This window comes from Myxocyprinus asiaticus, chromosome 3, assembly GCF_019703515.2.
Source record: "Myxocyprinus asiaticus isolate MX2 ecotype Aquarium Trade chromosome 3, UBuf_Myxa_2, whole genome shotgun sequence".
In the NCBI taxonomy this organism is placed as follows: Eukaryota; Metazoa; Chordata; class Actinopteri; order Cypriniformes; family Catostomidae; genus Myxocyprinus; species Myxocyprinus asiaticus.
This window is the reverse complement of record NC_059346.1, coordinates 32,731,077-32,757,505: the sequence shown is the minus strand read 5'-3', so window position 1 is coordinate 32,757,505 and position 26,429 is coordinate 32,731,077. Positions and strand designations below refer to the sequence as shown.

The window sequence follows — 26,429 nt, the reverse complement described above, 5'->3', positions numbered from 1 at the left end:
CATGTTGTTTCTTTATCAAATAGCAATGTCAAATGTAAACAAGTCAATCACTGAAGCAACAGCGCCACCTTGAGTAAGAAATAACATGTAAAATATGTATAAGTACACGTTTATGGACTACAGATAAATCACCATTGTTGTTAATTCATTGTTGCACAGAAAATCAAAGTGATATAGGGTTTATTTGTATGAATATAGTACTCATTCCTCTTGTAATAAACAAAGAAATAGATATGCTGTTATAGTAAATTAAATAATCATACAAATATAATTAAAAAAAAAATTAAAAAAAAAAAAAAAACACCAAGCGCTGGATTGTTCACCCACTAATGGGGAACGTGAGCTGGGATTAGACCATCATGAGACAGGTTAGTTTTACCCTACTGATGATGTGTTGTTGCAATAGTAATCCTGCTCAGTACGAGAGGAACCGCAGCCTCATTTTCCCTATTAGTGGGTGAACAGTGATAGGAGGAGCCAACATCGAAGGATCCAAAAAATTTAGGAGTGTCGTTTTCTCTCTCTTTCTCTCTCTAATGACCCTATACATTTTTGGTACTAAAACTATTATACTTTTGTGTGTGTGTGTGTGTGTGTGTGTGTGTGTGTGTTACACTATGTATAGGATATAGACTGAGGAATACTAAAGAGGTGTGTGCACAGCTCCAAAAAATGGATGAGGTACAGGGGGTGGAATGAGGTCCTGGGTCACTAAAGACCTGAGGTATGCATTTAAGGGTAAAAATCTCCAAAAATTTGCCCCATTCACTTCCATTTTAAGTGTCTCACTGTAACTTCAATTTTTGCTTTTTTTATAGAAAAGGACAGACAAGTCAAAATGCTGTCGATTGAACTTAACTTGTATTGAACCCAGAATATTCCTTTAACTACTTTCAAATGTAAGGTAAAAACTTTTGAAATGTACAGTATATAATATAATAATGTTTATTTACACATATACAAAGCTTAAACATTTCAATACATTTCTGACCATATACCATAATGTCTCATTTCCTGAGTTCTAAAATATTCCATCTGATCGAGCTGACTTGTCCTTGTAATTTTGTCTTATTAACTCTCTATTCTGTTTGCTTAATTTTATTTGTACATTATGGAGAATGATGCCTACTGACTCAATCCTATACACACTTCAGTGGATGAAAGAAAGAACAACAAAAACAGTCTTACTGATTTAACGGTGGTCTAGTGGTAGCATCTATAAAGAGAAAGGTTTCAGGTTCAGTTATAAGATCTATCTATCTATCTATCCATTCATCATCTATTTTAGCATTTATTTTAGAATTTAGCTACAATATTGCCAAAGAGACAAAGAAGCCAAAAGGTGTAGAAAATAAGGTAATTTAGGAAATGAAGCTTCCCCTAGGGGAAAGTAAAAGAAAGTGACAAGGCACACAAAAAAGAAAATAAAAAAAAAAGTAAAATAAAATAGAGATGGGCATGAATTTTCATATAAAATAGGCTATACAGAAAATATAACTGTCGGAGAAATAAATCACACATTTTCCCCCTTTCAGTCATCGCACCAACAACCTGTCCTATAGTTAAACAACGCGAGAATTTCCTACGAGATTTCGATGGGCGCGAGAAGACCTGTCGCCGTTTCTCTTCCTCCTTTCGGTTTGTTTTCGATCATAAATCCCGGTAGGAGATCTTCTCCATGTGCCATGATCCCTGTCAGTCCGCATGGACAACTTCGGGTGGACCTTCACATTGCATTACGCGTTGATCAGACGGAACGAAACCAACAGATATTGCTATAAAAGAAATATTAACTCCGCCGTCTGAGAGATCTTGTAATCTAGACCGTGTGTCTGGCTGCGTTATCGTGCATATTCAGGTGAGCGGAGCGGCCTCTCCCAGCACTCATGCCTTAGACACCCTTCAGGTGTAAATTCCGTTGACATATCTTTTCTCGCCTCTTGATTTAAAGGTGGTAGGAGTTTTCCTCTTGCTGAAACACTAGCGGCGGCGGCCTCTGCATGTAGCTCGGGCTCAATGGCGTCAGACACCAGCGACACAGAGGAGTTTTATGATGCAGCAGAGGATGTCAACTTCACTCCTACATATCATACGTGAGTCTCACATGCGACATAAAAAGATGCATATTATTCTCCGTATTACGCCAGTGTGATGTGCATATACAACAAATTGGGAAATGAAGCAGCACCTGTCAAAGCTGTCAACAGCATCCCTATTCTGTACAGGCATGTTTAGTTTATTATGTGGATATATAAAATCATATGATTTACACAAGCATTCAAGGCTGTGTGTCAAAACCTGTGGAGCTTCCTACCTAGACTGCATTTTGTGGGTCATCATATGCGCGTTTCGAGTCAGCTGAGTGTATGTGCGGTCATGATCATAATATATATACAGGGTTTTTCCTGGCTCAAAATGAGGCAGAGGTGGTACCATCCTGATCATGTGCACACATACACTTGTACCATGCCTTCCAGTGGCTGAAGCAAACACTTACAAGCAACCTATTTTAGGTGTTCTAATAATTAGATGATTGAAGAAAATGACAATTATCAACTTTCAGCATATTTGATTAAAAAAGCTAACATGTTCAACATTAAATTAATTAAATAAAACATAACAGCTAATGTGTTCATTTATAGTTAACAAACAGCAAACTTGATTAACCTCTTAAACCAATAATAAGATCATCTCTGATCTCAGGTATGTGGGAAGGGATGATGTGTAGAGACCAATCGGCCACTGTTTTACAGCTTGGATTGGATTGATTGCTTAGATTGACAGGTCTTGATTTACCATGCGCACAACTGAAACAGTGCTGGATCTTATTATTTGTTACTTATTCTATGTAATTATGTTTCAGGTTTATTGAGGCATTTACAAATGTAAGTAGTTCTTAGGTTCAGAAAAACCCTCAGATCACTTGTTTGGAGAGTTTTTTTGGACTTTTGATAAAAAAAAAAAAAGGCTACCTTGTGTCACAGTCTGTCTCCCTCATGTTCTTCAAGGACTCTTATTTTGAATTTCTCCCCTGGAATACATGTCCCATAGTTCACTTCCCTCTGCTCCTCATCATCCTCACCTGTATTCCATTCCCTCATTTAGCACCTTGATTTCAAACTTAGAACTTTATTTTTAATTTATTCAAGTGAAACTGGAAAAAAAAAAAGTGCAATTAAAATGTGTGTCCAACTTTTTGAAAGATGGTTTTACAACAGTTGTCAGCATCTCTCTGGCAAAGAACCTGCTTCATCTGTGCATTCTCTACCGGTTGGGTATTTCATTGTCTGGGAAAATACATAATGGGTGTGAATAAATTAGTTTTGTTCCCTCCTTCACGAGATATATATATATATATATATATATATATATATATATATATATATATATATACGCTATATCTAAAAACTTAAATCAAATACATTTCTGAATTTTAAATTGCACTCCAAACGAAATGAAAAAGCAATTAAAATAATGAAGTGATAAAAGAATAATATATATATATATATATATATATACACACCTTTCCATTTACCATCAGGCAAGAATCCGTCTAAACATGCAGGTGGAAAATTACTTACACAAATGAAGACATAAAAACAATTATAAATGTAAACATAATAATTATAATGATGATAATAATCAGTGAAATATAAACCATGGTTCGAGGTGAACGTGTTTTTGTATTATTTTATGTTTTAATCACAGATGCAGAGTTGTGGTCACAATGAACTGCTCTGTGGAAATAAAGTGAACTGAACTCAGAACACCTCCTGAGCTGAGATGTCTGAGGTCATTTGCAGCACTCATAGAAGATGCTGTTCTTGCAAAAAAAAAAACCAAAAAAATCAGAAGCCAGAAACAATGAAAGAGTGAGAACCTTTTACATGTGCGTGTTCCACGAGACTGCACGCCTCTGTACAAACAGCGTGTCATACATGCGCATAGACGGCTTTTCTGTCATCTGTTCTTAATAATATAATAAAGTGTTTCTTCAAGCACGTGTCTGTGTGTCTACAGGCAAATTATTTGTAATATTAATTTGATAATAATAATAATAGACTACTACTACTACTACTAATAATAATAATAATTTAATTCATGGGAAAACGAGCCAAATATCGTCTTGCCTTCGTCAAAGGCATCAGCTATTGGCGATCCCCAAGATCATCGTCTGTCAGCACAACCCTAATGTGCATTTCTCTCTATAAATTAACAAAATGTTCAGACAGTCTCCTTGCTGGTTTTTCCGACACATTCAGGATCATTACCGCTTTTGCCGGTGTCGCTGCGGCTCGCTTTGTGCGTGCGTTTGTAAAATGTATATTTTAAAGGCTCATTACGGTTTAGTATTTCTCTGTAATGTAGAACAGTGTTAGAAATGTTACTTATAACATTGTTTCTCAACCCTGGAACTCAAACCATTTTCTGATGCCCCCCAAAAATATATTCAAATAAATAAATTAAATCATAAACATGCGACTAGTTGACTAATGGCTTAAATTAACTCCTACTAGTCGACTAGGAAAATCTTTGGTCGGGGGCAGCCCTATTTAAAAGTAGACAATTCAAGCTTTCTATAGACATATTTCTCATGTCTGCGAGGCAAGTATACGCTGAGTTTCGGTTCATTTTCGTGACGCACTCCAGACAGAAGTTCACGGAGACCGAGACGGCAGAAAGCGCATCCTGTATGATTTCTTTATTTTACAAAACGTTTTGCTGTTATTGTGAGTGTACACAAATAAATGTAAACGATTTATAGTTTCGAATGATGTCTTACTCTTATCTGTTTGACCAGAAATGGCGGAGTTTTACTTTCTGCTGTTATCGGGGAAAAAGTCAGGTGATGATAGTCAATCCTCCGGTGACCACAGAGGATTGACTATGTTATGTTATCAATATAAAAAAACAACTCAAACAGGAGCAATTCAAATATTGAATTTTGGGGGCATTTCCGACCCTGCACGATGCTATTTTGAGCCAACATCTGATTAGCTTGCTTGTTGTTAAGCTTAATGGAGGGCTGCTGGCTCTGTGGTGATTTCTTTTTATAGTGGTTTAATTTCACAGCAGTGGCAAACAATGTCGAAGTTTAGGGCAAACATTATCCTTACCTGGTTGTCACAAATGAAGGCTGGTCAGGAAGACTTCGATGTTGTGTGGAGGCTGTGACAAAGAATGTCAAAGAGGGGGAGGGGCAGGGTCTCATGTGGTCTTGCAGAAGTACAACTTAAATGCAGATGTCGGGCGCACGTTTAATTGAGAATTGATGCCAAGGGCCAAATTTAAATATCTAAAATATAAATTAAAAAATAAGAAATGACTTGCAAAAAGGGCACTTATCTATTGAAAGATGACGGGTGCTTGAGCACCACTTGGGGTCTATCTGTGCATGTGACTACCTGCCTGAGTTTCGTCGACAGTCGGAGGCATGAAATGAGACGGAGGCAGCTGCCTCGTAATTCTCTATGCAGGAAAAAACCTAATATATTTAAGATATACACTATATTGCCAAAAGTATTCGCTCATCTGCCTTTAGACGCATATGAACTTAAGTGACATCCCATTCTTAATCCATAGGTTTTAATATGACGTCGGCCCACCCTTTGCAGCTATAACAGCTTCAACTCTTCTGGGAAGGCTTTCCACAAGGTTTAGGAGTGTGTTTACGGGAATTTATGACCATTCTTCCAGAAGCACATTTGTGAGGTCAGACACTGATGTTGGACGAGAAGGCCTGGCTCGCAGTCTTCGCTCTAATTCATCCCAAAGGTGCTCTATCGGGTTGAGGTCAGGACTCTGTGCAGGCCAGTCAAGTTCTTCCACACCAAACTCACTCATCCATGTCTTTATGAACCTTGCTTTGTGCACTGGTGCGCAGTCATGTTGGAACAGGAAGGGGCCATTCCCAAACTGTTCCCACAAAGTTGGGAGCATGGAATTGTCCAAAATCTCTTGGTATGCTGAAGCATTCAGAGTTCCTTTCACTAGAACTAAGGGGCCAAGCCCAGCTCCTGAAAAACAACCCCACACATAATCCCCCCTCTACCAAACTTCACAGTTGGCACAATGCAGTCAGACAAGTACCGTTCTCCTGGCAACTGCCAAACCCAGACTCGTCCATCAGATTGCCAGATGGAGAAGCGTAATTCGTCACTCCAGAGAATGCATCTCCACTGCTCTAGAGTCCAGTGGCGGCGTGCTTTACACCACTGCATCCGACGCTTTGCATTGCACTTGGTGATGTATGGCTTGGATGCAGCTGCTCAGCCATGGAAACCCATTCCATGAAGCTCTCTACACACTGTTCTTGAGCTAATCTGAAGGCCACATGAACTTTGGAGGTCTGTAGCGATTGACTCTGCAGAAAGTTGGCGACCTCTGCGCACTATGCGCCTCAGCATCCGCTGACCCCGCTCTGTCATTTTACGTGGCCTACCACTTCGTGGCTGAGTTGCTGTCATTCCCAATCGCTTCCACTTTGTTATAATACCACTGACAGTTGACTGTGGAATATTTAGTAGCGAGGAAATTTCACGATTGGACTTGTTGCACAGGTGGCATCCTATCACAGTACCACGCTGGAATTCACTGAGCTCCTGAGAGCGGCCCATTCTTTCACAAATGTTTGTAGAAGCAGTCTGCATGCCTAGGTGCTTCATTTTATACACCTGTGGCCATGGAAGTGATTGGAACACCTGAATTCAATTATTTGGATGGGTGAGCGAATACTTTTGGCAATATAGTGTATGTATATATAAAAATATATATAATTGGCTATGAAAACTGTCCTTGTGAAAACCTTAGCTCCTGAAATAATAGCACATAAAGATTATTTATATTAAAGTATTAGCTAGTATGAGTATTATCTTTTTAGAACTTTGGATGTTGTTAATCCTTTTAGGGACTGTAACTCAATTCTGTGTTTTAGACAGTTGCAAAGCATCACATATTTACGACAACATCATTCACAACGCATTCTGCACGGATCTTCGTTCAAGTTTACTTGACTATTTGCTTCATTGCATGTGCAGATGTAAGTTGTAATATTACTTTTTAGTTGTAGATATAGCTGATTGATCTCTCATAGCCTATGCGAGTGAGATAGGTAATTAACCCGTTAAAACAGATACATTTACGGGCACAACATCGGTGAACAACTCAACTCGCAAGCGAGGAAATTCCCAACACTATGCCTAGATTATTTGAATACATTATTTCTTGATTCTTCTTCTTGAAAACACTGTTAGTGCACTGTAAATGTCTTGCAGTATTATTTTTTCAGCTCACATTTTCGTAAAGAGTAAGTTTGAATTAAAATCATTTAATTACCAAAATAATCTTCTTTTTCTTGTGATCCTCGTTACTGTTGATAAAATAAAAATACCCCTTAACATTTTTGCCATTACTTTCGTTAACAAGATTAACACAGAATAGGACGGTTTTCAAATAGTATTAATAGTCATTAATTCTTTAAAGCATTCAGTATGTTTTTGACCGCACTTAACAGGGGGTGCTGCAGCACCCCCAGCACCCCTATTTCCCGTGGCTATCGGTGCAGTCTGGTTTTGAGACAGACTCAAACTTGCTGTGACACGTAGGATTGAGATATGTGGCTGTTTTGTGATGATACTTCAACCAAACTCTCTTATATGCGGAATTGTTTTTAAATGTTTCATGAACCCTAATCAAAATTAATATGGAATTGTTTAAGATCAAATCACTGTTCTACCATTTGTATCACTGCGCAGCACCAAAAGCTGGTCGTTATTTTTGTAGTATAGCAACATTCTGTTTACGGTCTTCTAACGGAAGTTTGGCAGTTAATGATTTTACCTAAAAAATAAATAGAATGTTAATAGACATTTGTGTTTATTATGTGGTAACCGTTTTATAAAAGCAATAAGGTACTTGAGGCTGTGCCATAGTATAAATATTGTCACAGCTGAAGTGCGTTGTAGGCACGTCGTGATTCTCAATATAGGACTGCCTCTCGAACCTTATTGCTTAAATATACCATTTTCCATGCTATTTTATGAAGTGACAAAATGAGTCTTTTTACCAAAGACTTTTTAAATCATTTAGACTAATGATAGTTTAACTGTCAGTGTTTGAGTCACAGACATGACAGATATTTTCAGGAAAGAGCACTCGGATGACTCAAAAACCCAATGACTCAGATTCAACAGTGATTTAAGATTTGGAGATTGCGAAGGCTCTGAAAACAATTGCTCTCTTGTGTGGAGAATGAATCTCTTTATCTACTGCAGATCAAGTCCACCCTATCACAGGATGTCAGAAGTCAAAGGTGTGTGTGAGAGCACTTTTGATAGTGCAGAGGAATGTTTTGGTATTGGAGGAGTGTATGTCTGCAGTGATGGCTGAAGGTTGATTTGGAAGTTTGTGTTTGGTTGCTGTTGGCAAACGTGAGGGTCTCAGTGAAAGCTAATTTAGAGTTGCTGGTTAGAGAGTGTTATGAATTAAATGGAAGGGCTTGTCTGTTCATGAATGCTGCGTCAGGCAGGCCACACTATCTACCTTTAGGCACAGACCTCTTTATGCAAACTCAGTGCTGGGAGGAGCACTCACCCACTGACTGTCTTTTTGTACAAACACAACCTTATTGGCATTTACTAATTAGTCTAGAGCATGCTTTACACTAGCTGAAGGGAATGAAAACTCAAATTTCACATAGGTTTTGCATCTTTATGAATGTATGTGAGCATAAATGGGAAAATGGAGCTCAGTGTGACTCATGATATGAGTGTTATGAATATATGAAGTCTAGCCTTGGTGAGCTATGTTCTTAATTAATCTTGTTGCATGTTGTACTTATGTGATGTATTGTTTTTAAATTGTGCTCTATAAATAAAATTGACATTGAATCCACGTTAATCCACTATCCATTAATTTATTTATTTTTATTCCCTCTAGGTCACCTGCAAAGTTCGAACTTCCTCAGCCTGAGGTAAGAGTTTCCTGTTGTCACTAACAGGAGACAAACTAGGACAGCCTCAACTCTTAGGGCTCTATTTTTGTGATTGTGCTTTGCGCAACGTTACGCACAACGACCGTGCACTACGTTTTATCCAATTTTCATGAGTGCTATTTCTAAGCGCAAGTTTAGTGCCAGCTCAAGTGGGCATGGGTGGGAGTATTTGCGCTATCTATTGGTTTATGCGCGAACTATGGGTGTATTGTATGTTAATGAAATGGCACAAAGCGCAATTTGCTATTTTCCTGAATAATAGGTTATTATGCTAAGACGTTTGTACATCTATTCTCGGCGCAAAGTCTAAATTCAGTTCCAGCAAACACCAATTGATTACTCTTGATACTAGGAATGATTGGTGTGTGTAGATCATTATGATTAATTAGAATGATAATATGTTTATTTTGTAGGCCCATAGTGGTTTTCCAAAGCTCAAGGACGCTGTACAGAAATAAACATAAAACATTAAACAGAGAAACTTATAGCAAATATACATTGCAAAACAATGAACAATGGAAGAGAAGCAAAGCTTATTTCAAGTAGGTGAGACACGGGCAAGCAGGACGAGACCCTACAGGCACAGAGAAGCTGATAGAGAACAACACGTACATTGTGGTCTGGAGCAGCACAGGCATCAAACAGAGCAGGGTATGCATTATATAATAGGACGCTGACGGCGCAATAACCGGAGAAGAACCTCCGGATTAAATTGCACTTGACCCAGCCCATTAGCGCTTTGCGTGCATAATTTCGCCAATTTACTTGCGCCTAGACTTAGCGCATGCTTGCATAAAAATATCAAAACATCATGGCCACGGCCACTGACTTTGTGCATGCGCATATTGCCGCACTTAAGGCATAGCACTCTTAAACTAGGGCTTATAGAGTAGAAGAAATATATATTAAACCTAAACTTAAACATAGGATTAGTGGAAATGTAATCAAAGCACAATCAGAAGAATTTAGCTTGTCCCAAACATTTGCCCATGATGGTGTAACCTTTCTTTTCATTAATGCTTAAGTCACATGATTGCTGGGTGGAAAGACGATCTGAGGTTGACACCAAAGTCTGAGGCTTTGGACAAGCTCTGTTTAAGCATTTAAGTAAAATTGATCCTAACCAATGAACAAACCAAACCAAATTGCTTTTGAAGACATTTTACAGTACTTTTAGAAAATTCTACAACTTAATTTTGCTTGTAAAGTCATGAATCAAAAACTCCAGAATGCTTCTTTCCTCAGGCCACATCCACACTAGTTTGTTTTCAGTTTCCTAACGTTAATGAAATTAATGCGTTTTCAACTGAAATCATATTGGTGTGGACGTGGCCACAGTCTGTTATTTAAAAAAATTATTACAATGATTTAAAATGGAAAAATACATTAGAGTATGCATAAGTCTGTAAAGATATGACATGAGGGGTGTGTATTTGTTGAATGGAAGGTTTTTCATGTGTTGCTTTTGATTGGCTGTAGGGTCTTGCAGAGAATGTGGCACAGGAAGACGCTGCCGGATTTGTTCAGTCAGAACCCCATCATGATGATTCCCTTCAAGTGGGTGTACCCATGATCTCTCTTTTCATGTTGGCTTGATGCCAGACTCTTTTGGTCAGTAATTGGTGGACCTTGAGACCTTTGTAGCAATGGTCAAGATACATTATTGATAATATAGGAACTACTAGAACTGTAGCCAGTAAAGTAAATAACTTACATCCCCACATAATTTTGATTTGATTAAACAGAAGTTTACCCTGTTATCTTGCATTCTGCATGTGCCATAACACCATATTGACTCTCCCTCTTTCTAGATTATTGACAGTATTATAGAAGAGAGTCAGAAGAGTGAAGTCAATGATGAGTTGTTGAGAGAAGAAAAGAAATCTGGAGCCTCATCTGGAAAGGAGAAGAGCCTAATAGCAGAAGACCACAGGGATGAAGAAAGTCCGGTTCGTGAGGTCGCCACAATACCTCCAGAGGATACTGATCTGAAACCACATGAAGCTGGCCGCACTGAGCAGCTGCCTGATGTAAGACCACAGGAAGTGAAGTTGCAAGACATTCAGGAAAGAGCACCAGATGTGGCTGATATCGCCCAAGCAGGCCAGGACCAAGCTGTGACACCTCCTGATATTACAAGTGCTTTGGGTCAGCTATCACAACCTGCCTCCCTTCCCTGTGCTGAAACACCTAAAACAGCTGACATTTTAGAGCAAGTTCCTATGGCTGAATCAGATGACCCTGGCCCTTCCAAACCTCCCAGACAGTTTACAGTGGAGCCTGACATTGTGGCTAGTACCAAGAAGCAACCACCCTCAAGACCACCCTTGCCCAGCGGGGCTCCACCTCCTAGACCGCCTCCGCCAACACGCCCCTACTTCCCACCTGGTATAAAGTCCCAGGAAGTGATGCGACCAGCAGGACTAGAAGGTACGTTTTCAGGGGCAAGCTATTCAATTGTATCTCAGCTTTAAAAAGTAAGAATGCTAATTTTATAGGTGTAATATTTGTCAATACTATTGTGGTATCTGGTATTTGTTTGTGGACATCTCTATTTTGTCAATTCATGTTAAATATATGGCTTGTTATTATTCAGATGTTACTCTGATGTTGTGAAATAGTAACTAGTTGTTGAATAAGGCATTTGTTGTGCTCCCTGATTGGTCAGTCTCTGTAGAGCCAGCAGATGAGCCGTGTGGATTGGTCAGCCCAAGCGCCTCAGTGCAATGCACTACTAAAGAACTCCAGCACTCACTGGACCTCGCTAGTGCCACTAGTGGCAATAAAGTGGTAACTGCACAGGTTAGAAGATAAATATAGTCATATCAGAAAATGTATATGGAAGATTGAAAACATTAAAAATTTGACATTATACAGTTGTATTTGTTCCTTTGTGTACAAGTAGGAAAACGACGAGCAAGCATCTAGTCCTTGTGGCAGTGAGACTCCTGGACCCCAGAGACCAAGGTCTAACTCAGGCAGAGAGCTTACTGATGAGGTATTGTTTACTTGTCTGTGCATACTTCAGATAGTTTAATTCAACATTGCTAGATAATGCTTCTTCTGTGTAACTGTGGATTGTAGATTGCACTCATAATCTGAAAAAGTCAGAAATCTGTGTATGTGTGTGTTATATAGGAGATTCTTGCGAGTGTGATGATCAAGAATCTAGACACTGGCGAGGAGATCCCATTGATCCAAGCAGAAGAGAAACTACCCAATGGAATCAACCCACTCACACTACACATCATGAGGAGAACCAAGGAGTATATCTCGTAAGAGAACTACATTTCCCACAATAGGTTTTAGATCCAGTTAATATCTTCCAGTGGAATCAGCGGTTTTGTGGTCTGTGACCCAAATGCTGCGCTCTACAAAAAGCCACTAAAAGCATTTGCTGTTGAGTGAGATTTGACTGTGACTCAGTTGGACTGGTTTTTTAAAAATAAAGTTGCGACAATTGTGACTTTCCAGTGTTATGGAAGTTGACATCTTTGATACTTACTTTCACTGTCAGTGTTGCTATTGTTTTAATTGTTATTCATGACTATTGCAAGACCTTATATGAGCCACTCCTCAAAGCTGTTTATGAACAGGACAATTTCAAAGGCAACAGAATATGATAGAAAGTACGGATGTCAATGCTAAACCCTGACGGTGTGAACGTAGCCGTTTAAGCTATGTTGAAAATTTGACACATTTTCAAAACATCATGAAGTTCTACTGTATTGCATAATCCAAAATACTTTGCAGAGTTGTATGAACTCTTCAGCATTCCACATCTTTTGAGCTGAGGTTACATTTCATGTTTGATATCAGGGATTATTTTCCTTATATGACACTCTGCTTTGCCAAAGCTGTGAGGCCCTCAGGCAGCAGGATAGAGTCCTATCAGTAATCCAATTCTCTGCATCTCATCTGCCCTCGTTGTATCAGCCAGAATGAAACCCACTGACTGTTTTTCCTATTTTAAAGGGAGAAGGCATGTCACCTCTTCTCCTCTCCCTGTCTTTTCTGATTCTAAACCCCTCTAACACAAGTGGGGCATTTTGCAAAAAGTGCTTCATAATGCTGAACTGAGTATACTTATAGTTTCTGTTATTGTGGGTAAACATTGGTTAGTAGATAATTTCTCATTGAACATCAGGATTAAACACAGTCTAATTTAGAAAGGGGCTGAAAGTAAACTCCTGTCTTAAAGCTATCAGTTCTGGACGCTTTTGGGTGGGATCTCACTCTTTCTCTTTCCTTGGCAGAAATGATGCAGTACAGTCGGATGATGATGATAAGTCCCAGCCTGCCCTTACAGACACGGATGGAGGGAAACTCAAACAGAGAACGTAAGAGAGAGAAGATTATTTATAACTAGGGATTGTCGGTTTAACAAGTTCATTTAGTGTGATTAAAAGTGTGGTCCCGCATACCTTTGCATAGTGAAATTCCGTTGGCGAAATACAGTCATCTCAATGGGAATCCACAATATTGTGAATTTCGCCCGATGAACTTCCGCCAGCGAAGAATTTCCCCTTGCGGAGTTCAAGTTTGGTGAACATTGACAGGCGAATTTCACCGCGTTAACCAATGGAAAGTTGCTTGGTTTGGCATTGACCTCTGTGTGGGTGGTGCTTCGTACACAGCTGCACTGAATATTCACAATGGGCAAGGATATCATTTTAGTGGTGAGTTTCTTTTTAACTTAAAGGGTCATGAAACACTACAAATTATTTTTTGAGATGTTAACAGGTACATATGTCTTGCACACAAGGGAAGAGAATGTTAACATTCATTATTTTTAATATCAAGAGGAAAATGGTTCATTTAGGGATTTTTCTGGATATGTTCGTCTTCCTGGTTTAAAATGAACATAGAGTCAATGTCACAAGACTTAACACACAGGGTTTAGCTTCGCATTGAATTTCAGCATCTCTACATCACGGGTGTTCTCAGTATTATTCATGAGAAGGTGTGGACTTTACCGAGTGTGTCGTTGCCATGCACGTGACCAGCGCTTCAAACTCTCAAGCACATAAGTTGAGAGAGTTGATAGTACTACTGTGACGCAAGTCCCCCACGCTGCTGACAGAGGACAGGACAGGCTTTCAGTCAAAGGCAACACCTTTTAAATGTTCGTGCAGCACGCATTTATTAACGTGTTTCAAGATAAGCGGTGAGGTGGACTGTCTCTGACTGGGCTCATTAGAGACGTGGTTTACATTGATTGTCCCAGATACAAACGCTATTGATCGATCTATTAATCCATCCTTAATGTGAGTGTGTTAACCGAGTGTGGAGATGGGGGTGTGTTCGAGTGACGTTCTGTGGAGAGCAAGGCTGGGAGAGGAAGAGCGGTAAGGATTAACACCTGTGGGAAATTAACTCTAACAGATGTTTTGTGTTGTAGTAAGAGCTGGCAGTCCAGACAGCTGGAAGGGAGAGAGAGACCCAGACCTGTGTGTGTGTTTTTATGTTGTATGGCAAAGATTGCTGAAAAGCGAGAAACTAAAACAAATATCCTCCGTGCACGGTTTTTGTTACGATGTCTCCCGCTTCCTCATTCCTGTGCTACCAGGGAAGTGTTACAGTGGTGCCAAAAACCCGGGATTTGTGAGGAAGATACGCCGTCATGGAGTCCTCACCCTTCACCGAACTCTTCAAGACCCTCACCAGCATCCACCAAACCCAACATCAGGCTCTGCTTTAGCTGCGTGTGGAACAGGAGCAGCGGTTCCAGGCACTCTTCCAGGCTCAAGCGGAAGACCGGCAGGTGCTACGGAGCTTGGTTCACCAGGATGGGTCTTCAGCCGTGACCCCGGACCCACCTATGGCCATGCCTCACATCATGCTCGCTAAGATGGGACCCGGAGGCTTTCATCGAGCTGTTCGAACGGACGGCGGGAGCATGGAAGTGGCCGAGCACCCAGTAGGCCTGCCTACTGCCGCTGTTATCCAGATAAGCCTTACTTGCGGCTCAACAACTGCGTCCAACCTCCTGGTGTACGAAGAATTGAAGAAAGCCATCCTGCAACAGGTCATCTGCAGCTCAGAGCAGCATCGCCAACATTTCCACTCGCTGACACTTAGCGACCACGGCCCTCCGTTCGCATTCGCCCAACGGCTCCGTGACACCTGCCAAAGGTGGCTGCTGGCTGAAGAATGTGATGCCGAGAAGGTGCTCGATCTGGTGATACTGCAACAATTCATTGCCCAGCTACCGAAAGGAACAGCGGAGTGGGTTCAGTGCCACTGACTGCCGCCGCTGGATGAGGTGGTCCAGCTGGCTGAGGACCATATGGCGGCATATCGGGGGCCGGCGAGCCCTCTTTTTCTGTCTCTCTCTCTCTGTCTTTCCCTCTCCTACATCCTTGTTAAGTTCCTATTCCCTGGAAACTGAGAATTATGACCCCAAAGCCGGGTTCCCCATCTCTCTCCGCTCTCCCCCACAGGCTGGTGAATACGCTGCCGCAGGAGTGGGCGTGAAGTCTGGGCCGGTCTGCTGGAGCTGCGAAGAACCTGGGCACTTCCAGGACTCATGCCCCGCCATGGAGGTGGAGACGTTGGTCCGGATCCCTGATGCGCCACAGGCCACCACCAATTGAGCAGGAACGTACCGGATACCTGTGAGTATTAAGGGGGTTACATACCAAGCCTTGGTGGATTCAGGTTGTAACCAAACCTCCATTCACCAAGGCTTGGTTCAGTCCGAGGCTTTGGGTACAAGCCGGCGGGTGAAGGTAAGGTGTGTCCACGGGATATTCAGTTACCCTTTAGTGATGGTCATCTGTCAGTTTCGGGGACAGAAGCATAGTGTCAAGGCTGAACACTAATTTTATCCACTAATTTTGGATACGAATTAGCCGGCATTTACAACTTTATTGAGGGGAGTATGTGTGGATGGGTCCTGCAACAAGGTGTCACGGTGTGTGGTTTGCGATTCGCTGGCTGGGGAGGTGGTGCCAGACGTGAGACGAAACCCTTAGGCATGCCTTTCGACCAGGTGAAAGTGATTGATGGTCAACGCCTCCAGCCGGACATTGCACTCTCATACCCATATTTTTTTATTATTTAGAATCAGTTGTATCAAGTGACACAGGATGCTCAGACAAAGGAATATACAACCCAATTGTTAGTACCGAAGAGCCGTAGGGAAATACTATTCCAGACGGCTCATCATAATCCGATGGCGGGTCACTTAGGGCAGGAAAACCACTGAACCGTCTGAATTGGCCAGGCATTCGTGGGGATGTTCGCAGGTGGTGTGCGGCATGCCATGAATGTCAGCTGGTGAATCCGGCAGCCACCCCAAAAGTGCCATTGCACCCCCTTCCATTGATCAAGGTCCCCTTCAAAAGAATTAGCATGGACCTTGTCGGGCCATTGTAATGGACAGCACGCGGGCATCGCTTTGTGTTGGTTCTGATGGACTACGCAACACGATATCCGGAAGCAGTGCCTCTGCGCAACATCTCAGCACAAAGTGATGCGGAGGCACTCTTCAGAGTTATCTCCCGAGTGGGATTCCAAAAGAAATCCTCACTGTTCAGGGCACTATGTTTATGTCACGCACCCTACGTGAACTGTATGAATTATTGGGGATTAAATCGATTCGTACCAGCGTCTACCACCACCAAACAGACAGCTTGGTTGAACGATTTAATCAAACTCTAAAGAACATGATTCGTAAATTTGTGCACGATGATGCTCGGAATTGGAACAAGTGGCTCGAGCCCCTATTATTTGCAATTTGAGAAGTCCCGCAAGCCTCCACTGGGTTTTCCCCATTCAAATTACTGTATGGTCGTCAGCCGCATGGCATGCTCGACGTCTTATGGGAAAATTGGGAGGAGGGGCCTTCAAATAGCAAAAACGAAATTCAATACGTTCTTAACCTGAGAACAAAACTGCACACACTGTGGCAACTAATACAGCATAATTTGCTCCAGGCTCAAGAACGTCAATCCTGGCTGTATAATAGGGGCACTCGACCACGGGAATTTACACCGGGAGATAAAGTACTTGTATTGCTCCCTACATTGAGCTCTAAATTACTCGCAAGTGGCAAGGGCCCTTTGAGGTCACACAGCGAGTTGGGGAAATCTATTATGAGGTGAAACAAACGGATAGAGGATTTACCACCTCATCCTCCTGAAACCATGGAGAGAGGCAATTCCCGTGACTTTGGCGATGGTGGTTCCAGAGAGGGAGGAGCTCGGGATGGAGGTGAACTTAAAAGCCACCGATCAAGTCACCCCAGTTACTTGTGGAGACCACCTTTCACTGTCCCAAGTCACAGAGGATGCCAGGTTGCAAAGAGAGTTCTCCGACGTGTTCTCGCCTCTCCCCGGTCGCATAAATCTCATAGAGCACCATATCGAAACCACCCCAGGGGTAGTGGTACGCAGTTGTCCCTACCGATTACCCGAATACTACAAAGAAGTGGTACGGGAAGAATTGAAGGCCATGCTAGATATTGGGGTAATAGAAGAATCCCACAGTGACTGGGTCAGCCGGTGATTCTGGTTCCTAAGAACATTGGCTCAGTCCGGATCTGTGTGGATTATAGAAAAGTCAATGCAGTGTCTAAATTTGATGTGTACCCGATGCCTCGGATTGATGAACTGCTCGATCGGTTAGGCGCGGCTTGCTTTTAATTCGACACTGGATTTGACGAAGGGATACTGGCAGATCACCTTAATTCCCATGTCCCGTGAAAAAACTGCGTTTTCCACACCGTTCGGATTACACCAATTCGTGACCCTTCCGTTCGGTTTGTTCGGGCCCCTGGCGACGTTTCGGCGGATCATGGACAGAATCCTCAGACCGCACGCTGCTTGAGCCTGAATGACAGAATGACATCATTATTTACAGAAATGATTGGCAGCGGCACCTGCGGCATCTAAGGGCTGTCCTGAGGTTGTTGAGATGGGCAGGACTCATGGCAAACCCAAAGAAGTGCACAATTGGGCAGATGGAAGTAAGGTATCTGGACTTCTACTTGGGTCATGGGGCAGGTTTGGCCCCAGATAAGACCGCAGTGATTGCAGAGAGCTAAGACCAAAAAGGAGGTGAGACACTTCCTGGGGTTAGCTGGCTATTATCGCAGGTTTGTGCCTAATTATTCGACCGTCACCAGCCCGCCGACTGATCTTACTAAAAAAGGGGGCACCAGATCTGGTCCAGTGGATGGAGCCGTGTCAGCAGGTATTCACGCGGGTGAAAGCTGCACTTTGCGGCGGGCCGTTATTGCACTCTCCTGACTTTTCTCTCCCTTTTATCTTCAAGACAGACACGTCGGACAGGGGGTTGGGAGCGGTACTGTCCCAGATGTTGGAGGGGGAAGAGCGCCTCGTGCTGTATATTAGTCGAAAGCTCTCGCTGAGGGAGACTAGGTACAGCATGATTGAGAAGGAGTGTTTGGCCATCAAGTGGGCGGTCCTCACCCTCCGGTACTATCTGTTGAGGCGTGCTTTCCCCCTCTGTTCGGACTAAGCCCCGCACCAGTGGCTTCATCGCATGAAAGATGCCAACACGTGAATCGCCTGTTCGTATCTGGCTCTCCAGCCTTTTAAGTTCGAGGTGGTCCACAGGCCGGGGGTGCAGATGGCTGTTACGTGGGGGAGTGACTCCCCAGCCTGAGTCAGGCGATTGGGGAATGTGGAGAAGGTGGCGTGGTCGAGTGATGATCTGTGGAGAGCGAGGCCGGGAGAGGAAGAGTGGTGAGGATTGACAACTGTGGGAAATTATCTCTAACAGCTGTTTTGTGTTGCAGTGAGAGTTGGAGAGAGAGATAAGGGCAGTCCAAACTACCGGAAGGGAGAGAGTACGAGTACTGTATTGTGAACAGTGTATAATTTATTTGTGCATTCTGTTACGAGCAATTGTGAGATTCTTTGATGCTGTTAACTGTAGTGAAATAATGCTGAGTGACTAATTCAGACAGTTGTGGTCTTCCTTCAGACAGCAGCGTTCAACATATTTAGTTGGACTTCAACTTTGCCAGCTATAAAAATCTTACAACTTGATATACTTTTTAGTGAGAGCCAGCATGGGCAACTGACAGATGACAGATTGCTCACTCCCCTGCCCCATGCACTAGGGGAGGGAGAGGCCCTTGTTCTCACAGCTGTCCATGCCCAGTTGAGTTGCATCTTTCAAAATGGTTGTGAGGCAGGCTTTAGCTGAATGAGTGTTTAATGACCCTTTAAGTCTCACAGAGTATAAAGTGCAGCATTAAAAAGAGGCTGCTTGACAATTATATTTTTGCTGGTGTCCACATACGCCAACTTCGCCTGCGGAATTTCGCCGTGCGAAAGTATGTGACCGCGCCTTAATGCAATCATGCCCCCGATCCAAACGTAAATATCCTAATAAGGAATGTTCCTACTATCGGACCAATTCAAGCTTGATGTACCACCTTGATGTGGCAGTTTTGGGCAGTCAGCCTTCCACAAACACGCTTTTGCACTGGAAGACAGCTGGACTTAGCACAACAGAATGCAGAGATCTCGAGCCATGTTTTCAAACGACATTTAACTTGACAAACTCTCCTAAAAACACAGCGCATGCTAAAAACTAGTGAAACCCGATGCAACCAAAGTGATTTTCAAAGCGTCTGTCTGACGCATCAGTGCATCTAATTAAAAATAGCTCAGTCGGAAGTAGGCCAATCCACAGTTTTCCTGAGCAACTACTGGGCAGCACCATGATGATTCTAATTGCCTGTTTCTGTTTCTGGTCTCGAGGCAATGTAAAACTAACCGAAACAAGCGATTCAAATGGAGAACAACAACCATTTAAGTGTTATTTGGAGTAAAAATAAATTTCACACTCAACTATTGCAGTTGTTGGCTGCCATAACTCAAAGTAGTTAATGATATCAACGTAACTTACCTCGGACCATCGCTTCATGTCAACTACATACTCGGGTGAGGCACTGTAAAAAATCGTCTCGATTCTGTGAAGTATCGGCACAATAGAGTCAATTGTTTTTGACAAGAATATACGCCGATGCGGGTGAAAACACTGGAGACAGAAAATTGTAAACAGGCGAATCGTGGAACACTTATGCGCTCAGGAAGAAGGTAAATAATAGGGATATTTTCAATGATATGGAAAAACAAACAAGCAATCTTTTCACTTAAGACACTTTTTGTATTGTAGAAATGCTTAACTTGTCTGCTGCCACAATATTTGAATATTATGTTATGTATTTTAATTTTCTGAATTATCATATTTATTATATATTTATAATTACTTTATATATTATCTGCTAAATTGTATTTATTTGGGGGCCTTTCTCAGTAAATACTGATATGCAATTAATTTGAATTAATTAATTGGCACATCATGTAATTAATTTGATTAAATATTTTTATTTATAAATTATTTATAAAATTAGTCATAATCCAAAGTAAAAACATTAGGGCCCACAAACATGATTTTCATACAGTTTTCTTACGGCTAGGAAATTATTACACTTTGATCAAATTAATTGCATTATATGAGATTAAACTGTGATTTAAATAAATTAATCAGTATAGTACATTTTGCTGAAAAAGTCCTCAAATGAAGATAATTCAAAGACATTATAGTGGCAGATGAGTAAAGCATTGAATTGACATTACAAAAAGTGTCTTTAAATATATTGTTAGATTTATGTTCTGTTATAAGGAACTAAAACAATTATTGGCCCACAGTCCAGAGCAAATCAGTTTGCAATTAATCAGTTTGAGGTAGACTTAAGAATTTGTGTTTTTCCCTGAAATATAATTAATTGTACCAAATAAACATGTTGAATCGACTGGCCTAATATTTATCTAAATGTGACCCTGCCTTCCTGCTTCATTTAGTACACAGTTTAAGAAGTTTCTGGGTAAATCTGTGAAGAGGGCAAAGCACTTGGCAGAGGAATATGGAGAGAAAGCTGTAAATAAAGTCAAGAGCGTTCGGGATGAGGTGTTCCACACAGACCAGGACGACCCATCGTCCAGTGATGATGAGGGGATGCCGTACACCAGACCGGTCAAGTTTAAAGCGGCTCACAGCTTCAAAGGGCCCTTTGACTTTGACCAAATCAAAGTTGTGCAGGACCTCAGTGGAGAACACAATGTGAGGAGAATGTGTGTGACCTAAATGTGACGTTTAACCCCCCTGATGTGGAGTATTTGGGGATATTTTTCTATATTGTTTATTTAGTGACTCTGTCTCTCTCTCAGGGTGCCGTCTGGACAATGAAATTTTCTCATTGTGGGAGACTGCTCGCTACAGCAGGGCAGGATAATGTGGTTCGGATCTGGGTCCTAAAAAATGCTTTTGACTATTTCAACAACATGAGAATAAAATACAATACAGAAGGTAATTTAAATGACAAATCACTGCTGACTGTGTAATTTAGTCAGAGGTTAAGCTTAATCTTTGTCTAGGAAATAAACACTATAACTGAAAATCAATTAAAACAGTTGACTTATAACACATCTGATACCTGCAGTCTGAGCTAGTGGTTACTTCTCTGCAGCCTGCTCAGATTGAATTGATACTGAGATTGAAACTGCTTGTATGCAGGTGAGGTGGCAGAGCTGTCAGTAAAGGCACAAACAAAATTTTAAGAGTCAATTTGTTTGTCTGATTGCTCCACTTTTTAGTGGTATATGAAAGTAATGAGTCTGTCTTAGCTTTGGAAACAAACAAAAAATTCTTATCAACTAATAAAAAATGATACAACTTTGTTATATTAGTATTGTCAAAATACTAAGTACTTGGTACTTCGGTACTAAGTTGGCACAAAAATTAAAAAGATATCACAATACCAGTAATTCTGCAGTACTGGTAGTTTGGAGCACCGACTCAATCCGATATCTACACGCTGTCTGAATGACACACGACTGCTTTCAAATGCTAGTATGTTTATTTGAGCGTGTGCTCTTTTTTTTTTTTTAAACTGAAATGCACAATTAATCAAATTAAAACGTGTGCAGCACATGTAGATATTTACAGTATATAATTCAGTCACAGCATTTGTGCTTTAACAATCACACGGGGCAATGCAGCGATCTGTTTATAAATAGAAGTGGTGCTTCCGTCAAACCACACGTCAAAATGAAAGCATGATTCAAAATAAAAGCAAGACACCTGAAATTTAAGAAATTGCAACAGAAATATATTACAACTGTATAATTATCTGCAATATGCAATATTATCTGTAGTAATATTATTATTAATAATAAATAATGATTAATAAATAATACAAATTAAGAAATATATCAAGCTGTTGTACTAAATTAAAGTTTGTTTAAAAAATGCAATGGTGTGTTGAAAAGTAATTATTTTATTTTATACTTATTAAAAGTAAATATATATATTTTAACTATTTTCACTTGTTAAAATTTATAAGAATTAATTTGATTAGACACCATTTTGATGATGAAATTAAATTAAACTTAAAAACATGGAATTCTGGAAAAAGAAAAAGGATTTGGGAAAAAATAAAATGGATTTCAGTAAGGCACTACTTAAGGACACTTAAGCAATGCATACTTAATTGAGAAACACTTGAAGGAAACATGCATTTCTTGTATTATTTACATTGAAATTGAACTTTAAATAGGATAAAGGAATGTGTTCAATAGCACATTACCATATTAGTATATTTTTGCTGTGATATCGAAATTGGTATCAATCGAGAACTGTGAAATTTTACTTGTATCGTGACAATAATAGTTTATATAATATTTCCATATACATACTAAATTAAACTTTATATGTGGGTTGAAATTGGACTGTTTCCATTTAAATGAATCTTTCTGGTTTCTCTCTCTCTCTTAGGACGTGTATCCCCATCACCCTCTCAGGAGAGCCTGTGTTCCTCTAAATCAGATACAGAGGGAGGGGTAAGGCATTTTTTGGGTTGGGGTGGGGGGTTTGGGACAAACTCTGGTTTGGTCCAAGCAATCGAACCAAGAGTGAAAACACCCTCATTGTTTTGTTGTCTTTCTACTCTTTATTTTGGAGATCATACTGATAAATGAGTTTTAAGGTATATAAAATACCTGCCTTTGTCTATCTGGCTTCTTCCCGCTCAGTTTGGTGCGGCAGTGGAAGACACAGACACTGAGGACAGAAATGTGCCATTCCGACAGGTTCCATTCTGCAAGTATAAGGGTCATACTGCTGACCTGTTAGATCTTTCCTGGTCGAAGGTGAGAGTTCACAACCTTCATTGCTGCTGTAACAGTTTCCACTCTTCTGGGAATGCTTTCCGCTAGATGTTTTGAACATTAATGCAGGGATTTGATCCAATTTAGGGTTGTAGTCGATTTTCCAATTTATTCTAAAGGTGTTCAGCAAGGGTTCAGGTCTAGGCTTTGTACTGGCCAGTCAAGTTCTTTCACTCCAGACTCAGTAAATCATTTCTTTTTGGACCTTGATTTGTGCACAGGGGCATTATCATGCTGGAGCAGAAAAAGACCCTCCCCAAACTGTTGCCACAATGTTGGAAGCACACAAATCTCTAGAATATCCATTGTATGCCACGAAAATAAGATTTGTCATCACTGATATTACTGGAAGAGCCAACACCATTAATTAGGGGGGTGTGCTCATATTTTTGTCCATGAAGTGTATGATGGAAAATAATTTTAGTGTGGAGAACATTTGAAGTTCTCAGTTTAATGAATAGTAATTGGACTTTTTTTCTTGTCTGAGCAGAACTACTTCCTCCTGTCATCATCTATGGATAAGACGGTTCGTCTGTGGCACATCTCCAGGAGAGAGTGTCTCTGCTGTTTTCAACATATCGACTTTGTTACAGCCATCGCATTTCATCCCAGGGTTAGTGTGCATGTGTGTGACCAATGTGTGTACTTGTACATAAAGGTTTGTGTTTGTGTATTTTTATGGTTGTGTCTTTCTTTCAGGATGACAGGTATTTTTTGAGCGGATCTTTGGACGGAAAGTTGCGGTTATGGAATATTCCTGATAAAAAGGTGGCACTGTGGAATGAGGTAGACGGACAGACGCGTCTGATTACAGCAGCGAACTTCTGCCAGAATGGAAAATACGCAGTTATCGGCACCTACGATGGACGCTGCATTTTTTATGACACAGAGGTGTTTGTTCTTGTGAGATTTTAGATGGCAAAATCCCTATATCAATGGATAAGAATTACTTTTCTTTTAACATGAAGAAAGATTTCCATATAGAGAGAACCGTATACAGTGTCAATGTATAAATCAAAATGTGAAAATGCACAAAGTTGATCATTAATCTGTAATCGCTTCTTTATTACATTCTGCTCAGCGTCTCAAGTATCACACTCAAATCCATGTTCGCTCCACGAGAGGCAGGAATCGTGTTGGCCGCAAAATCACTGGTATCGAGCCGCTGCCAGGAGAGAACAAGGTAAGGCACAAATGTAGGTTCATGTAACAGGAAATGTTTGGTGATAATGAGAATCAGCAGTTGGCTGGAATAGAACAGACGACAATAGAACAAAAACTGATGTTAGACTCTACTTGTGTACTCGACTGTATATACTTATTATTTGTCTCAAGGTGATGAAACTGGAGCTCACAGAGCGGATTGAAATCTATTTATTGTTCTAATCTCATTTTTCTCTCCAGATCTTGGTGACGTCGAATGACTCTCGTATTCGCTTGTATGACCTGAGAGATTTGTCTCTTTCTATGAAGTATAAAGGCTACGTGAACAGCAGCAGTCAGATAAAAGCCAGCTTCAGGTGAGAAGAGCATCCCTGAAATACAGCCCAGTTATGTCCATCTCTGATCTAAAAATGTTTAGTTTTGAAAAATTGTAGTGATACTCTTAGCATAGACAAGACAAGTGTTTAACTCGGCCCACGTGATGTTTTTATTTTTAAATGCCCTTTATCACATAATTTATTTTTCTTGTAGCCATGACTACTCTTTCATTGTGAGTGGCTCAGAGGACAAGTATGTGTACATCTGGAGCACATACCACGACCTCAGCAAGTTTACTTCTGTACGGCGAGACCGCAATGACTTCTGGGAAGGGATCAAAGGTAATATATGATGTGTGTGTATAGTATGATCAAAGGGGGTAACGGTACACAGAAGTCACGGTTCGGTACGTACCTCGGTTTTGGGGTCATGGTTCGATACGAGTTCGGTACAACAGGAAAAAGCAACAAATCCCAAATGCTAGGTTTCTTTTCATTTATTTTGAACAGACAATAGTGCAAATTACAGTTTGTTCCACCTAGCGGCATTTAGTCCCCCCTGAGGTAGTTTGTACAGTACAGCCTCCTTTAGTGTATTAAGCACTAAGCAGTAAACAGAATGCACTCTTGCATAGGTCATATTTTTTTTGTAGGGCTGATAAAAAACAAAAGGTATTTGGTCGCAATCGGCTAAAAAACTGAAAAGCATCTCTTGTGTTATAAAAGTACAAAATAAAGAAAATAATGAAAAATAAAACTTATGCATTAGGAGAAGCCATTCTTGTTTTGGGTTGGTGCATAGATGGTCTCTTCTTCTGATCTTTTTCCTGTTGTGGCGGTTAGCAAACAGCGTTGCATTACCGCACGCGCCCCCTTCTGGATTGGAGTGTGGATCGCCTGTGACTGACTGCATGCACCGAACCGTGACGTCAGTACCGTGACGGTTCGGGACGAATACATGTACCATTACACCCCTAGTATGATCAGAATACAGAAACCGATCATAGATTGAGTGCAGCTACGCAGATGTCTGTGTAAAGGCCCCGGTATACTTTATACTAAACAAACGGGTGTGACATCATTTAGAACTAAATCTGGCCAAAAAGGTGTTTTTGAGTTTGTTTCATACAAACTTTTAAGAAAACTTCTTATTGGCTGCTAAACACTTTCTTACTGCCATTGGACTACATCATCAGTAGGTATGACCAGAAGCTCCAGCTACTTTGTTTACGTTGTCCAGTCAGTCAAGATCAGTCAACATGAACACACCAGCGTGAACGGTTATTAGCAAGCTGGTGCAAACTTACCCACATCTGTATGATAGTTCACGTAGAGAGAATTTCCAAGACCATGCCATGCATTTTTTTTATTTTTTTTATTTGTCTACAAAAGGAATCAAATCTACTCAAATACTCAAGTGCCCGTTCACTCATGTGACATCTGCAGTGAACACATCTGCCCAAAGTAATATATGCCCCTCTTATCATAATTCTTTTGCCTTCATTCTGCACATTAACACACTTTTATACACCAATCTTTGCAGTAGTATCAGTGCTGTCATAAATAACAAGTAAAGAGTGTAATCGGTGTGTATTATGGCCACTTATAGCATGTTAGCGCATTAGCACCATGAATTCAGAGTGTAAACAAGACAAATGAAACATTGGCAGAGGCTATTTGCACTAAGTGCTAATAGTGGCAGATACTATTACACCCATTTAAATACTATCATACAGTATAGGGGCA

At 40.8% G+C, this 26,429-nt stretch overlaps 1 protein-coding gene across 1 annotated transcript in view; it reads left to right on the top strand.

The window, feature by feature from the left end:
- Nucleotides 1-1,053: 1,053 nt before the first annotated feature.
- Nucleotides 1,054-26,429, top strand: part of LOC127427843 (WD repeat-containing protein 44-like) — a 27,967-nt gene continuing 2,591 nt past the window's right edge. The window contains exons 1-18 of the mRNA XM_051675676.1: nucleotides 1,054-1,858; nucleotides 1,952-2,093; nucleotides 8,938-8,971; nucleotides 10,472-10,549; nucleotides 10,804-11,422; nucleotides 11,661-11,794; nucleotides 11,898-11,990; nucleotides 12,131-12,267; nucleotides 13,249-13,332; nucleotides 20,839-21,097; nucleotides 21,205-21,343; nucleotides 22,811-22,875; nucleotides 23,068-23,184; nucleotides 23,693-23,815; nucleotides 23,902-24,093; nucleotides 24,284-24,385; nucleotides 24,607-24,722; nucleotides 24,898-25,025. Of these exons, the coding sequence (XP_051531636.1) occupies nucleotides 2,017-2,093; nucleotides 8,938-8,971; nucleotides 10,472-10,549; nucleotides 10,804-11,422; nucleotides 11,661-11,794; nucleotides 11,898-11,990; nucleotides 12,131-12,267; nucleotides 13,249-13,332; nucleotides 20,839-21,097; nucleotides 21,205-21,343; nucleotides 22,811-22,875; nucleotides 23,068-23,184; nucleotides 23,693-23,815; nucleotides 23,902-24,093; nucleotides 24,284-24,385; nucleotides 24,607-24,722; nucleotides 24,898-25,025 (2,497 nt within the window). The 5' untranslated portion in view covers nucleotides 1,054-1,858; nucleotides 1,952-2,016. The remainder of the gene's footprint in view (nucleotides 1,859-1,951; nucleotides 2,094-8,937; nucleotides 8,972-10,471; nucleotides 10,550-10,803; nucleotides 11,423-11,660; nucleotides 11,795-11,897; nucleotides 11,991-12,130; nucleotides 12,268-13,248; nucleotides 13,333-20,838; nucleotides 21,098-21,204; nucleotides 21,344-22,810; nucleotides 22,876-23,067; nucleotides 23,185-23,692; nucleotides 23,816-23,901; nucleotides 24,094-24,283; nucleotides 24,386-24,606; nucleotides 24,723-24,897; nucleotides 25,026-26,429) is intronic.